The 16,045-nt window shown below is 43.4% G+C and overlaps 1 protein-coding gene across 1 annotated transcript; it reads right to left on the reverse strand.

Annotated features, from left to right (window-relative positions):
* Window positions 1-8,861: 8,861 nt before the first annotated feature.
* On the reverse strand, window positions 8,862-12,096 carry PURB (purine rich element binding protein B). Its single transcript, XM_058534753.1, has one exon. It carries the CDS (start codon window positions 11,963-11,965, stop codon window positions 11,060-11,062), a length of 906 nt encoding a protein of 301 aa, XP_058390736.1. The 5' UTR covers window positions 11,966-12,096; the 3' UTR covers window positions 8,862-11,059.
* Between the last annotated feature and the right edge of the window lie 3,949 nt (window positions 12,097-16,045).

Consider the following 16,045-nt stretch of genomic DNA (forward strand, 5'->3'; position numbering starts at 1 on the left):
TAGTTGAATAAATGGACCACTGCTCATTCTTTTTTATTAATTTGGCTATTTCTTGGTTTGACACCTAGGATGGGGAAAATATAGTATAGTATATAAGTGGCTATTTCCACATTGCTCCATATCACTGATTTTGTATTGAGTAGCTTTCTGGTTCTAGTCCACTCCTGCAACGCGACTTTGGAACCAGTTGTGTTCTGAGAGGGAAAACATGATTGTAACATACAGAGGGTGCTGTTGGTACTTATAATCGAGTTGGGTATAAGCTGTTCACCCAGATAGAAGACTATAGCATTTTATTTCTTGGACATTGATACAAATGAGCCAAATCAGCATCTTTTTCTTTCTTCTTCTTTTTTTTTTAACTTTGGGGAATTATTTAAATTTTCTTCTCAGATACCACATCCTGAAAACATCAGTGAGTGTGACCCACAGTTTCTACATCTGATTGCCTTTCTGCAGAAACCATATAAGGTTTTGCAGAGCTTTATGGAGTACCTGTGGATCCATCATGTGTCATCTCAGGCTCCTAGCATAGGAGTGTTGTCCTTTCTGTGGCAGCATGGTGTAGCAGATAAGAGAACTGGGTTAGATGTGTGTTCATTTTTGCCACTAACTAGTTTGGGGACCTTAATTGGGCTCACTGAGAGGCCTACATAAAGTACCATGGAAGTCGAAGAAAAGTTACGTCTTGCGTGGGGAATATTTTCTTTTATAGTTTCAATGGTGCTGTCTCTTGTAAGGAGTAAAGGACTGGGTCAGGAATCATGTTGCAAACAAAATTCTCTATTGCTTGGATTGAGGTCTAGTTATTAGCTAGGGAGACTGGTCTACTCAGATCTCATTAGGAATCTGTCACCCCACGTGAGGGAAGCATGGGCACGGAGAAGGAGTACTTACTGGACCTGGCCAAAGCCCAGCGTTACTGCTCACTAGCTGTGAGAGCTTGGGGCACATGCCCAGGCAATGGGGCCTCACCCCTCCCAGATTCTAACTGTATGGTGAATGATGCCAGAGGAAAAACGGAAAGAACACAGACAAGGGCTCTGAGCTAATTCTCCCATTCCTTCCTTCCTCCCTCTGTCCATCTATGCTGGGCCCACTTCCTCCCCGGGGTCTGGGGAAGTGGCTTCTCAGGATTTGAGATTGCATAAGAGGCATTTTACTGAGGAGGGAGATATGTCTAGCAAATTTGAGCTGCACCCATCCTAACCTCCTGGAGACCCGGAGTCATGTAAACCAGAACATTTGAGCCCTGAATATACCTTGGTCCAATGTACCTTAGTTCCTCCTAGTTCTTCCTAAAAGCTTTCTACTGTCCCTTCTCCCAACCCACTAAACTGTAAGTTTCATTTGGACCAGGGACCATATCTTCTACACCTACTGCAACACCTGGCATATGGTAGCTACCCAATAATGAATGGATGAATTTACAAATGATCTGACCTCACAATGGTTATTAAAATGATTTCGGTACTGACCAGCAGGTGGCTCTCATTTCCCTAAGTCCTAATGGCTTCTCCGGGAAACGAGACACTGTTGTAGGACCTTAAGGATTTTCACATGTTAAAGTGCTTGCCTGGAGTCACACTATTAGTTTACCACAGAGTCAGGGATAGAACCTAGCTCATAACATCCAAAATACCCAAACTATGAAGTAATACCCCTGTTCCTTGAGGCGCTGGCTCCAATAGAGCTCTTTGGGCTACAGCCTGGCTACATGTAGTCGTCAAACTCGTGCAGCAACAACTTCACATCAAGCTAAAAAATTCAGCAGGGCTACGGCTGAACCAAAGCATCAGGGTAAATGCTTACTGAAACCTCTGTCAGTTGGCAGTAACTGAGCTAATTTTTCCTCAACTTTTGTGATTTCTGCAGCGAGTCTCAAAGTGTGGTCCCCACCAGCAGCATCAGCAACCCCTGGGAACTTATTAGAAATGCAGCTTCTCAGGCTCCACTCAGACCTGCTGAATCAGAAACTCTTGCGGTGGAGAGAGGGCTCAGTAATCAGCCCTCCCAGCGACTCCAACACACGCTAAAGCGTTTTCTGTGCCAGTAAAACTCCCAGGTCTCTCCAGGAAGGGCGCTACTGACACAATGATCGATGATTCCATTTGCAAACTTTTCTTAAGATGAGTTGTTTTGGGCTTTAAGCGGTGGTGTGGGTAATTTATGCACAGCAGCCACAAGGTGGAAGCCATTCGCTCAAGGATGCTCTGCAATCCTGAGTTTTGTTTTCCTGCAGCAGATTCCCAGCCCTTCCCCTTCTTTATACCCTAAGATCCCACAGGCCACTGGCTATCATCCCTGACTAGAATCACTTGGAGGAGCTTAAAAATGTAAGCAAAACACATACAACACTCTATGTCTATGTCCCAAAGATTCTGATACAGTTGGTCTGTGGTGCCTGGGCATCAGTATTTGAGGCTCTCCAAGTGGTTCTGCAGTCAGCATTGAGAACTACTGCCAGACTGTAGAGTCGACAGTCACAGGAAAATTAACTGTGTGTACAGTGCGGGTAGTGGTGGTGGTGGGAGTAATTATTTTATAGCAAGATCCTCTAATATAAAGCAAGCACGGGGAGAAGTATAGGATTAAGCTATCTTAGTCTTCTCCAACCCCATCCCTCATCTTCAGAAAGGCCTAATTTACACACCAGTTTAGTTCGGAGGTTCTAAGGGTGATCCAGAAACTCCCCGAAGTCCCCAAGACTTTCAGGGAGTGCAGAAGTCAAACTACTTTCATAACATTGGTATTTGCCTTGTTCACTTTCATTTTCTCACAAGTTTAGTGTTTTCCAGAGGCTAAATGATGTGATATCATTGCTCTGATAGTGGATGGAAATGTGTACTTATTTTTGCCTTAAAAATGGTTCAGGTTCTACTGACAGGTTATCAGTTGATAAAGCCCTGAAAGATAAAAGCTCCTTGGGGGTATTTAAGAGTGTAAACAGTTTCCTGAGATGAAAAAGTTTGGGAACCATGGCCGGGATCTACGGACATAACCATTTTTTCCTTGAACATTGGGGTAAGAGATGACCTGGCCAAATCTACTTCCTAAGCAGTCAGTTATGGTGACAAAAGATGAGGAAACAGCTTCTTTACATCCACTGGAAATGATAGGGCCTCAGAGCCAGCAGAAAATCAAGAAATCAGGGGAAGCAACGAGTATACAGACAAGAACCAAAGTGTGAAACTAATTTGCAACTTTGATTTTCTCCATACACTGCTTACTAACTAGAAAAGGTTATGGGAGTCCTGAGGCTCTCGAATTAACAGGCTCTACTTCAGATGAAATGTGTAATGGCTTTTAAGTCATTGCAAGTAGGAACTCACCCAATCCAGACCCACCATATTATGAACCCCAGCAGATGGTGTGCAGTATTTCCCTCCCCGGCACCACGTAATTCCTTAAATTAGAGACACCAGCACAACACTGTCATTCACTTTTCTGCATACTTTATTTGTTACAAACATACAATTTTTTAAATATAGACTGTAAAACTCCATTTGCAAAAGTCTGCTATTGTAAGGAGTACACACCAGCAGTAAGGATTCTTAAACGTTTTTCTCTACGAGTTTTTGTCAGTTTTGCTAGTTAGTGGTAAATATGGGACCCGCCATTTTACAGACCTGTCTGAAGCTTCTGGCTGTATTCACATTGCTCTTTCGAAGCAGCCCTGCTTAGTCTTGAAATTGACTGGAATCTGAGCTTCAACCTCCAGGCAGTGAGATCAACAGCCCGTCTAGACTCTGCTTTTGAACGGTTTCCAGGAAGTGTGATTTCTGAATGGGTACTGCACTTCATGGATTTGTTTGAATTGCCCATGCAGCTGTGTTTGTTAAAGTGCATTCTTCTTTTAAAAAATAAGAGGAATAATCTTTACTCTTTAGCCAAGGTACTTAAAAAAATGAACTTTTTGGTCTCTCAGCAGATATTCCCAAATTGATTCTATCACTACAAATTTTAGTGTTCTATTTACAAATATTTATAGGGTTACAGGTGGAAGGGACCTTATAAAGGTGCGGCTTCTCTTGAAGCAGAAATCAGTTCTACAAATTCATACATAGGAATACACACTTGGTTTACAATGCACAAGCATGTGGGTATTTACAGAGACTGAAGACACCCCCCAAATCCCTTTTAAAGTAACTTCCAACCTAAACTCTAGTTGTACATCTAGATCAGGAAGCTCTGTCTCCTGCTATCAAGATTTGGTTTTAATTCATTCAAATTACTTCTGTAGATTTTCTACTGCCAGGACATCAGTCCCAACTTGGGAGTGAAGAAACTAGTGTAAGGAAGCCCCTAGTAGATATGATTGGCAGTGAAAGTTACTATAGAATGCCAAGTGTGTTATCTGAAAATATATTAGATGGATGGACTTTTAAAAACGATCTTGGAAAAACATCTGCATGAAGGTGCAAAAGGAAGAATAAATCCCTACTAATTGTTGTAGAACTTTAGGAAAAAATAAGTCCAAATACATTGATAATCTTAGTTATTATCCAAATACTGATAATCATTGAAAAAAACTCAAATACAGTTGCCTGCTACCAGAACATGCAAAACTATAGACTCTCTGTAAGTATTCCCTATACCGACTTAAAATCAGTTTCTGGACTTTTGCCCAAGTTAACTTCTAGGAATCCAGAGTACTTTTGTACACAGAAGTGACATGTGGGCTGGGAGAAAAGTTTATGCTTCATATCTGAACAGTTTAAAATGAAACTCCCAAATTCCTACAACACAAATGTGCTTAGGGATACAATCGCTAAGCTGTTTTTCAATTTTCTTGGGACTCTACCTGCAGTTATACGTCCCTGAAAAAGGAATTTCAAAAGGGAAGGAATATACTACTTGCCATTCTATTTCAAAATATAAAGATTTGTTGAACCATCCTGATCTTGCAACACAGGGTAAGTCTGGGAATGAAAGTTTGCCTTTAAGAAATGAGGTGGTCTAAATCAACTTTCTTAGAAGAGTTAGCCGTTCAAGTTATTGAACAGAGGGGAGAAAAAAAAAAAGACAAACTCATGTCTCCTGCAATATGCTAGTGGACAATGAACTTGATTAGGTCTACTGCTTTTTCTCTAATACTCTGGGCCCACATTTCATATTAAAGATATAATCAGCCCTCTCATTCATGTCAAGGGATACTTTACATATAACATAACGAAAATGAAATTTGCTCCTAGACTTAAAATTTCTTGTTAATTAAAAGTAGTCATACACTTATCAAACCATTTGTTAGAATCACCTATGGAAAAAAAATAACATTTTAGCATCAAATAAAGCTCTGCCCTCCCTTTATTAGAAGTCCTACTGAACAGTGAAACTACCAATATGGCATTTGCTATTGTTTTAACATGGCTTACCTATCCAAATTGGAATGTCTAATTCAAGAGGCATGAGTTGGATTTTCAAATGAAAAGTAAAAGATTGTGAATAAAGGTGATTACATTGATGGCATAGTTCCTATTTCATTAGGAAATATAAAATACATTTCACAAAGCTCTTACTTGGATCGGGGTACAGATATCAATCAGAAATTGATAGAGTAATAAGTCTTTGTGATCTAATTTTATTATTTTTCCTTTTCCAAATTTAATTTTTGGTACTGACAATTGGACCACATTTGTTGAAAAAACAGTCTGTTAAATATATCAGTAATGAAACTAAGTTTTAAGACTGAGGGCCGGGAACAGAGACTTTAAATAAAAAGTTAGACATATTAAGAGAACTCACCATTCAAGAGTCTGCTATCAAAAAAAAAAAAAGGCCACTATCTCTTGAAACTTCTGGGGGCTAATATTTGAAAATTAATGATTTTGCTTTCTAGATTAAAAACGGGAAATGAAGTTATAATATGCCATTTCCACCTTATGTGTAGAATTTCAAACAGGGCATTGACATGCAGTTTTTTCTGTCTATATTTTTCTTAAGGTAAATGTGGTTCTTTTTTTCTTTTTTCTTTTCTACAAACCATCTCTCTCCCTCCCCAGCCCTACCCACACACCCATTATCCAGTTTATTCAATGGGAATAGTAACTGTTAAGGAAGACAGCTAATTGATTTACAGTACTCTAAAACCAACCCTGAAAACTGATAATCTCATTCATTTACTGTCACTTCAGTGCTGTCGTTGACAGAAAAAAAAGTTACCTTAAGGCTCAAGGGAAAGTAACTTATTAAATTGTGAATGCAGCATTGTTTACTCTCCCATCCATTGGAAGCTAGCAAAATGCATTCTGGATCAATAATACAAACTTTCTAACATTAGCAAAGATTTCTACTCTTCTTACACAGTTAGAACAATATTCATAAGCAGATTATGGGAGCCTGAGAAATCATGATCCACAACACACAAAGATTCCATGTATTTCACGATCAAAAAGTGCTTTATCTTTGAGATATATGTCAGGGTTAAAATGGAAATATACAATGTAAAATCACTCAACATTTTCTCAAGTGACGTACAAAGTGGAAAAGGAGCAAAAAGATGGAGGCTCTGCTCTCTGAACAGGCCTTATGCGTGTGACTTTTAGGGTGTACTAAATCAAAACTGTTTTAAGAGTTAACGGTGGGATTTTACACCACTATATATATTCTAAAACCTGAGATTGGACATCAAAGCAGTCAACTTTGTTACTTATCAGAGCAATTCTGATACTTCCTAAAAATAGAAGACAACTCAATTGAATTAATAACCCCAGGGTCAAAAACATTACCTTTCCCCAATCAAAAAGGAGACAGGTCACAAATGCATTAGATACTAAGAGTGCTGCAGAACGACTCTCAGCAAACGAGTCATTTTTACACAAGCAAAAAATCATTTCTCTCCTCCCCCTTCTCACTGATCAAGGCCACACTATTTTCAAATGAATATCTACTGAGAGATCATTTGTGCATTGGACAAAGTACCATAAAGTGGGTTAAAAATGAAAACAAAATTTACAGTGAAGAATACTTATGTGCATGGCTTACACACTCAAGCTTCTCCTTAATTTCATCCACCTCAAGAGCAAGGTAGACACAAATGAATAGTCACCTTTTAATACCTTGTGTAGTTAACATTCTACCCCCCTGTAAAGCCAGTCAAGGTCACATTTAACAAAGCATCCTCAGCAACTATAGTGCCTGAAGTGTGCAGCCATTTACAGACCACTCAATATGAGGGCATTATTATAACCAGCCTCTTTAGCCCACAACCCTGCATTTTCAGATAAGACAGGATAATTGTTTTGTTTTGAGAAAACTGAAGCTTGACTTAGAAGACCTGCAATTTATTGCAAAGTGATAGAGAGGTAACAATGGAAGCAGGAGGTTAATGGCTGCCTGCACCTAAAGCCTCTCAATCATTTTGCAGTAAATAATTATGGAAAAGTGACTTGACGAGTAGCCATGTGTGTATCACAGCTACAGTCATTTATACCACCTACATGCCTCCCATAGTAACATAGGGTGTCTGGGTTTTTGGTTTGGTTCTCACTTTGATTTTTGGTGCTATACAGATTTACATTTTGTTCTGTGCAGCATATGCACTGAAAACTTTCTTTGCTGACTAGAACTGCTGTTCTACTTGAATGACAGGTAGGGACAATAGAAACCAGAAGGGAATAGTAGGATCTCATCAGATTTTTGCTTTTTTGATTCTGTTCCTAAAATTTGACTTCTCACGTCTGTAACTGCAGTAGTTTGAGAAACAAACATTCTACGAATTATCTGAAAAGGAATTTTAGTTACCTACTTCTCAGGAATATGACTATTTTGAACATGTGATTAGCTGGGATGTTTGCAAAAGTTAAAAAACAAGCCCTAAATCACTGTTCATAGTAGTGGTTGAAATACAAAACAAAAAAAATTGGTTGTTTCCCATAGTCTATACAATGCCATTTTCTGACTGGGTTTATCAAAAAACATTTGCTTTAATAAGCAATATTTATGAATGAGTTCTGAAAGAAGGCCCATTAATATTGCCTTGTTGAACAAACTACATATCAAAACTGCAGTCTCTGTGCTTTATAGATTTCTATTGTCCCAAGTGACTGGAATGCGGATCAGTGAAATGCTACAATTAATCCACATCCTTCTGTAATCTTCCTGCAGTGGGAAGAGAAGCCATGAACGACCCCCTGCAGGAGAACAAACCTTTGAGATTGGTTAAGACTTAAAAACCCACCACTATGACCTTTACCCCTTAATCTTACATAGGCAGGTCAAAATTTTAATATAAATTACTTTTTCCAACACATAGCTTATGCATTCTTTGCTCCTTTTTTTGGAGGATTCTCAAATTGATATCTAAAGATTTACATATGATATATTACTGTTATATGGTCTAATGACTAAGAAAATTTCTCTGGTAACCAAAGCTGATGCCATATATGGTAGTGTTCTTGGCATATACTCTATATGCCTCAGACCACTTCCACATTCTATTTAGCTAATTATAGCTTAGTAGCCACTGGTGAAGGATTGTGAAGACCCTGTCATTTCTACAGGATAGAAAGGCAGGGCTAGTTACTGCAATTCAGCCAAATGAACAGAAACAGAATAAACCAACTCCTTAAAAAGGAGAGGTACTGCACCTTTGCAAAATTGAACTGGCTCACTGCAGCTGAGCAATAGAATCACCACTGAAGCAAGAAAACAAGTTGGTCTTTACAGGAATTGTACATGGTTCGAAAATGAAAAAGTTACAGCAATCAACTAACAGCTGCAAACTTAATTTTCATTGCTGCCTCAGAGTTTGAAACTTAAACAGTTTCTGCAAACCTAATGCTAGTTTCTCAGCTCCTTTACTAAAACTACTTAGGGATTTGTTCTCCGCAGCAAAGAAATAAACACTCAAAACACATAGGTAAATACAGCAGGACATTATTGAAAACAGCTGCCTTGTAGTACAAAATACAGTACAAGTATACAGATGTCATTAAAACATCAAAAATACTATTGCTCCCATACAATTTAGGAAACATTCTTTGCAACGGAGAAAAATTTTAAAAAAAAGAAAAGCTCTAAAAAAAATGTTTAAAAAGTCTACTGTGGATGATGAGAGTAGAGAAATAGTCTGAAAAGGGCACCAATGTCTGTGGCTCTTCCACTTTTTTTTAAAAATCTAAGATCAACAATATTCTGAATCATAATCTAATTTTTAAAAAAGCCTAATTTTATATACACAATATTTCCCTCTCTCTCAGCCACAATGCATGAAAATGACCTTTATGTATATTATTTATTCCCAATAAATACAAAAAGACTGTAGAGGTTGAATAATACCAAAATAAGATAATAAAAAGGGTATGCAATAAATTAAAAGGCAGCTCAAATAAAGGGCAGGCATGCAGTTAAAAAAAAATACTAAGATGGTGGAGGTGGGGTTACTTGCCTCCTGGTTGAGAAGGTGTCGCACAAAGAATACTTGAAAACTTTGGAAAGAACATTAGCTCCCATTCAATTCAAAGTTACCTAGATCTATGACATTTCTAGGAATACCTTTTGATGGGGCGGGATTGACTTGATTAGTAAAATCATTTTTACAGAAAATCCATTTAAAATATAGAAGAGGCGATCCTTGAAAACCCCAACTTTTATTCTTGTAAGACAGCTGGATAAACTGGCAAAAGCCAGTTTGTTGAAATTTCAAGATGGTATAAAAATGCTTCCAGGATATAGTCAGCATATTCACTTTCACTTCAGCTCTATTCAGATGGATTTCAGCTTCCAAAGGTCATGCTGCATGAATCACTCATCCATCATTTGCCAACTCTGATTGTGAGGTACTGAAACAATGGATCAAGTTCTTAAAAATTTATTTTAAAAGAATAAATGATGCTGGAATTCTGGACCTGAGGATCTTTAGTATTTGAACAAATCCACAGATTAAACTGAAGGTAGATGACTTCAGTTTTGGTTATTTCCAACTTCTGTGAGGACGTACATTCCATTAAAGCTCAGGCTTGTAGCCACACTGTTCCTTTTGTAGTCATCTTCAAGTTTTACGGTTTAAAATCCAGCCATCCAGTGGCTGAAACAGCCAAATTAGCCATAATTCACTGGCTCACACGGTGGAGCCACAGGGATCTGGCTCTCATTCATACCGAAGCCATTTCTTGGTAATGACCTCCATATTTGGAGATCAGGGGAAGAACTTTAGTGAGCAGCAACCAATCCACTCAAACAGTTTTCCTTGTGCTTTATGCCTGATTTCTTCTTGTGCCTACCTCAGCAACCCCCAATGTAAAAATGCTCTTTTATCTTTGAAAAATTTTTGCCAACTTTTAAAATATTTCAGTAACGGATTCTAATTCAAGGAGTGACATCTGAATCCATTTGCGTCCCAGAAAACAATTCTGCAAAGAAAAGACACAGGCCTTGGTCCAGGTTCCATGCAAAACCATTTTAAACAAAATGGATCCAATTTGTTTCTGTATTCCCCGGTGGCTTCTTAAATTCTTATTTAGCTCTATGATTATTTAGAGTTGCATTCCTTTTCATGAAACCTATACCCTCAGAACTGGGTAACTGCAAAGGCCTCTCTCTTCTCAAGATTCCTATGAAGACTTGGATCCAAAATGCTGATTTCAATGGAAGTGAAGGGGCAGACACTGCAACAGCAAGGTCTGGAGAGATCTTTAGTCCAGGTTACCCAGGTAGAACAAATTCAGCTGTTATCAACGGGGTCCAGGTAACTCAAGTGTTCCTGGGCACACGATGTGCGAGGGGCTATCCCTTCCAGGGTTATCCTGAGGAGTTTAGGAACCTCAGTTGGGAAACACCAGAAGCTGAGACTATTTTGCTCAGGTGAGGAGAAGCTGTTGTCCTCTCTTTGCAGGTTGCTGTCAGTTCCTTGGAACTTTACTGCTTTTCTCTAATTGTCCGTGACTGTTCTCTTATGGTTATTTGTCTTAATTAACTATATAATTTTAAATTTCGTTTTCTCCCTCTGGGCCTCCCTTGCTCCCACTCCATTAACTCACTGTGGATGAGCAGGAAGGGGAGCTCTCTAGCCAAGTGGACGATGGTGGGGTGGGAAGGCCCACAGGAGAAACTGTGAGTTTCAATCCTCATCCACCTCCTCGCCCTCGGACTCGTCGCCGCCGCGTCGCTCATAAAGTTTATCCCTCTGCCGCTCCTGGATCTCCTTCATCTCATCCGCATACCGGCAAAAGGCGCCCCCGAACTTGCCCCAGGCCTTGAAGGGGACGGTGATGGCGTTGCGGTAGGACGGCTTCACCTCGCTCACGCGCAGGAACACCCCGTACTTGTTGCAGCCCACGTCGAAGAAAAAGCGCTTCGAGTCCACCGTGATGGAGGTGCCTTCCGGGAGCTCCCCGTACAGGCCGCCGCCGGGCCCCCCGCCGCCGGGCCCCCCCGCCAGCTCGTCGTCCTCGCCGCCGTAGTCGTCGATGAGCTTGGCCAGCGCGTCGCGGAACTCGATGAGGCCCTGGGCGGGCAGGGCGATGGTCTGGCCGCTCTGCAGGCCGCCGGGCCCGGGGCCGCCGCCGCGGTTGACTGTCTGGCGGATACGCAGGAAGCGGCCGCGCTGGTTCTCCTTAAGGTCCAGGTAGTACTTGCGGTTCTCGCGCACCAGGAACTCGCTCTTGAGCGCGCGCCGCGGCCCACCGCCCTCCTCAGCACCTGCCGCCGCCGCCACCTGCTCCGGGCTGCTGGGGCCCAGCTGCGCGTAGTGCTCAATGAAGTCGCCCAGGTAGTCGCGGAACTCGGCGGCCACCGCCATGGACAGCGTGAGGCGGCTCTTGGAGCCGCCGGCGCCCACCTCGGCGATCTTGAGGAAGCGGCCCTTGGCGTTCTGCTTCACGTCCAGGTAAAAGCGCTTGTTCTGGATGTCCAGCCGCTTCGAGGCCAACTCCTGCGTCTCCTGCTCGCCGCCGCCACGGGACGCGGGCTGGAAGCCGCCGAGCCCGCCGCCGCCGCGCTCGCTGCCGCTGTCGCCGTCCGCCATCTTCTCGGCCGCCGCGCCTTGGCCGCCGCCGTCGCGTCCTGGCCGCCGCCCGCCGCCCGGAGCGCTAGCGCCCCCGCCCTCCGCCCTGCGGCTCGCTCTCCGGGGCCCCCCAGCCTCGCTTGCCGGCCCGCTCACGCGCTCCCGCCGCTCATCGCCAGCCTCCGCCGCCGCCCCCCATCGCCTCCGCGCCCCGCCCCGCCACTTCCGCCCAGTCCGCGGCCGCTTCCGGCGCGCGCCCCCGTGACGCCATCCTACCCCGCCCACCACGTCCTCGCGGCCGGAAGTGCCGCGCGCCGCGGCGGCGGGGCGCGGAGCAGTGACGACACCGGCGCGGGGCGGCCTGTGGGCGAGCTGCGGGGTGGTGGGGGCGGCCTGGGGTCTGGGACCGGGGCTGGGCAGGGGGAGGCGCCGGAGGCGCAGGGGAATGGAGGGGGAACGAAAACAGTCTCGTGGTGGTGGTTTCATACAAGTGCCAAAACTCATTGAAACGTATGCTTTAAATAAGTGCAGTTTACTGTAGGGAAATTATACTTCAAAACAGTTAGTAGTAGTATTAAAGAGAAGAATTAAAGTAGGGAGGATGTTGGGGTCATCTGCACTCAAAACAAAACAGAACTGACCTTATAGGATTGTTGGGTATTAATCCATAAAAAATGTTTAGCATAATACCTAAGTTATAGTAAGTGCTCAATAAATGTGGACTCAGCTTTAGTTGGTGGAATACTTTACATAATGCCGGGAACACGCGATAACATTACCATCATCACAACAATATAAGAAAAATGTGATGAAGCCCTGAACCAACAGTCCTAATGGGGACGCAGAGCTTAGGGAAGGAGTTAACTTTTATGGAACACGTATGTACAGGCACTGACAACCATTTTACAGGTTAACTCAGAAAGATACATGTTTCATGTGCCTACTGTGTGGAGAAACAGGAATGGATTAAAGAAGTAAAAAGTATGGCTTTCTATGGGAAGAGATTTGTGCTGAGAGTCGCTCTGCGTGGGTCTGAATCCATACCAGCTGTGTGATCTTGGGCAGTTCAGTTAATCTCTTAAGTCTCAATTTCCCCACTTGTTAAATGGGAATAATAGTACCTATCTTGTGGGGTTATTATAAGAATTAAATGAGATAATGCATATAAAACATAACCTGGCACAGAGGAAGCACTCCCTAAGTATTAGTCACCTCTTTTGTTTCATAAAAAAGACCCACTCAAACAAAATTAGAATAATAGCTATCAACTGAACACAGGAGAGTCCAGGGAAAGACGTCAAAGTTTAGGCCTTGAACACATCAGTCTTGGAGAGGATTTGGACATTTCACATCACTAGGGAAGGAATATGATGTCAGGCATCACTTGGCCTTCATGAAAGATACCCATGCTGCTCCTTCTCTAATTTCTTGCTAACCAAACCACTTCCCTGCACAGGGGACCCCAACATTCAGTTCATGGGAAGGACTCTCTACCCCTCTGTCCATTTCTTATCAGTTTGGTTTTAATGAGTCAAGTTCTATTTAATGAGTTAGTTCTATAGCTTTGTTTCCTTTGAAATTTCATTCTTTGCTTTTACGTTTAGGTCTTCCACTCTTTCATATATTTGGTAATCACATATTTTTTTCAGACTTTTTACAGTTTATTTATTTATTTGTGAGGAAGATCAGCCCTGAGCTAACATCCAATGCCAATCCTCCTCTTTTTGCTGAGGAAGACTGGCCCTGGGCTAACATCCGTGCCCATCTTCCTCTACTTTATATGGGATGCCGCCACAGCATGGCTTGAGAAGCGGTGCGACGGTGTGTGCCCGGGATCCGAACGGGTGAACCCCGGGCCTCTGAAGTGGAGTGTGCAAACTTAACCACTACGCCACCAGGCAGGCCCCTACAGTTTTATTTTTTAATGTATGTGATTATATCATATTTTTATATGTACATTTTATATTTAACTCTAGTTTATCTGGAATATATTTTGGTGTATAGTATGAAGTGAAGAATCTAAAAAATTTCCTTCAAATGGCCAATTGTCCCAGTACTATTTATTGAATAACCCTTCAAGGACAGATCTCGACAGGTGGAGATGGATGTAGGTTATTTTGGGCAGAGAGAACATGTGTTCCCAGATGGCGAGAAGTCTGGTTTGGCTGAAGCGCAGAGTCTGTGAGGAGGGGGTGGTGAACAACCGAGTTGGAGGCAGCTAGACGTGGGCCCATGGGGGAGGCCTTCACTTATAGGCAGGAGCTTGGACTTGAGTCAAGGGGGAGCCCCCAGAGCTGTGTGACGCTTCCCTTCTGTGCTTCGAGGAGGTGACCCATGGCAGAGGACAGCATGGGTGGGCTTGGGTAGGAGGCAATAACTGTATTGCAGATGTGAGAAGAGTAAAGGATGATTTTAGAGTGGGCTCTGAGTGACCAGCGCCCAAGCATGTTCAGGAAGGACGAGCTCTTGTTGGTGATGATAGTGAGAGCTATATTGAGACGTCAGAGGCACCGATACTGCAAGTGTTTTTGGTGCTCTTCCCCCTACATAACTCACAATAAATGGTACACAACAGGACAAGCTGCTTTGATGCATTTTTTGAATATCAAATTCTTCCCCAGAAGTTTCTTGCTTCTTGGTGGCCTTAAGCACCTGCTGTGACTGCCTTTTGGTGAATCTAGCACAAATGAGATTAGGCCCAAGGGTCGGCATGTTAAATTTGAGGAGCTAGCTGGATGCCTGAGGGTAGATGTCCAGGCAGCTGTGGGACCCAGACAAGCAGAGCTGAGAAGAGGGGCAGCAACAGAGATGCAGGTTTGGGAGCCGCCAGCAGACAGGGTGGATTTGACGTCAGCTCCCAGGAGGCTGTGTAGAGAAGTCAGGGACAGTTGAAGAAAAAGGGGCCAGGCGAGGGTTGGCTGTTACAGTTCATACTGAGCCTGCATGTGCCCTCCCCACGTGTCCTGGAAATGTGCAGAGAGCCACACGGCTCGGAAGAGGTAGAGCAGAGGCTGCAGGTCAAGGCTTCAATTCTAAGTTCTGTCTTTGACATTGCCACTTTGGGGGGAGCATGGGAGCCAGATGTCACAGTGCTAACGAATGAACACCTGGGCAGGAGTATGGGTTGAGGAACTACCCGGGTGACAGGGCGGAGAAGGATAATAGCTGGCGAAGGGAAGCATGCGGCTGCCTTGCTCAGAGAGACCTGAGGTGGCTCCAAGGCACTGTTGAGTGAGAGCCCGGAGTGGGCCAGGAGAGGGGCACCTAGGGAGAAGGGCTGGGCCCTGGGAGGTGAGAAGGCATCCTTTTTCTCGTGAGACCAGGGAGAGTGGAGGAGAGAGACAGGAGGTTCTGGTGGAGAGGAGAGAAGTTGGAGCCGTTCCTGCTGAAAGGCTGTATCTGTTCCACGTGCTGAGTGGGAGGCTGCAAAGACCTGTGGGGCTTGGGTGGGACTAGAATCCCGCTGAGCAACCCAGTCTGGCCAGTGCTGGGGCAGAAGCACAGTACTTTCTTCAGCCACTGTGAGCAGCTTGGAGGCTGGGCAGGAGGCGGCAGATGAGAGCAGGCCTTGCCAGGGCGGGGGAGACCTGTAAGGGAGTGGGGACTGGGACAGTGACCTCAGATGGCCAGCCTCTTCTCCTGGATCCAGGCCAGGAGCGGGAGGAAGGGTTCAGACATTGCAGGGCACGCCTTTTTTTCCTGTTACTTTTCCTATTAAGCTTAAAATTAAAACTCACAGAACAGTACAAGAATAGTACTCTTCACCCCGATCCCCCAAATGTTAATATTTACCATATTTGCTTCCTCATCTTTTTCTTTGTATATGCAGTCATGGGTCACTTAACAATGGGGACACGTTCTGAGAAATGCGTCGTTAGGCAATTTTGTCATCGTGTGAACACCATAGAGTGTAGTTACACAAAGCTAGATGGTATAGCCTACTACAAACCTAGGCTGTATGGTGCTAATCTTACCAATGGGACCACTGTTGTATATGTGGTCTGTTTTTGACCGAAACGTCATGTGTTGCGTGACTGTATATATTTTTTCTTCCTCTTGAGCCATTTGAGAATAAGTTGCAGACATGATGCTCCTTTACCC

The sequence above is a fragment of the Diceros bicornis genome, chromosome 41 (genome assembly GCF_020826845.1).
Source record: "Diceros bicornis minor isolate mBicDic1 chromosome 41, mDicBic1.mat.cur, whole genome shotgun sequence".
In the NCBI taxonomy this organism is placed as follows: Eukaryota; Metazoa; Chordata; class Mammalia; order Perissodactyla; family Rhinocerotidae; genus Diceros; species Diceros bicornis.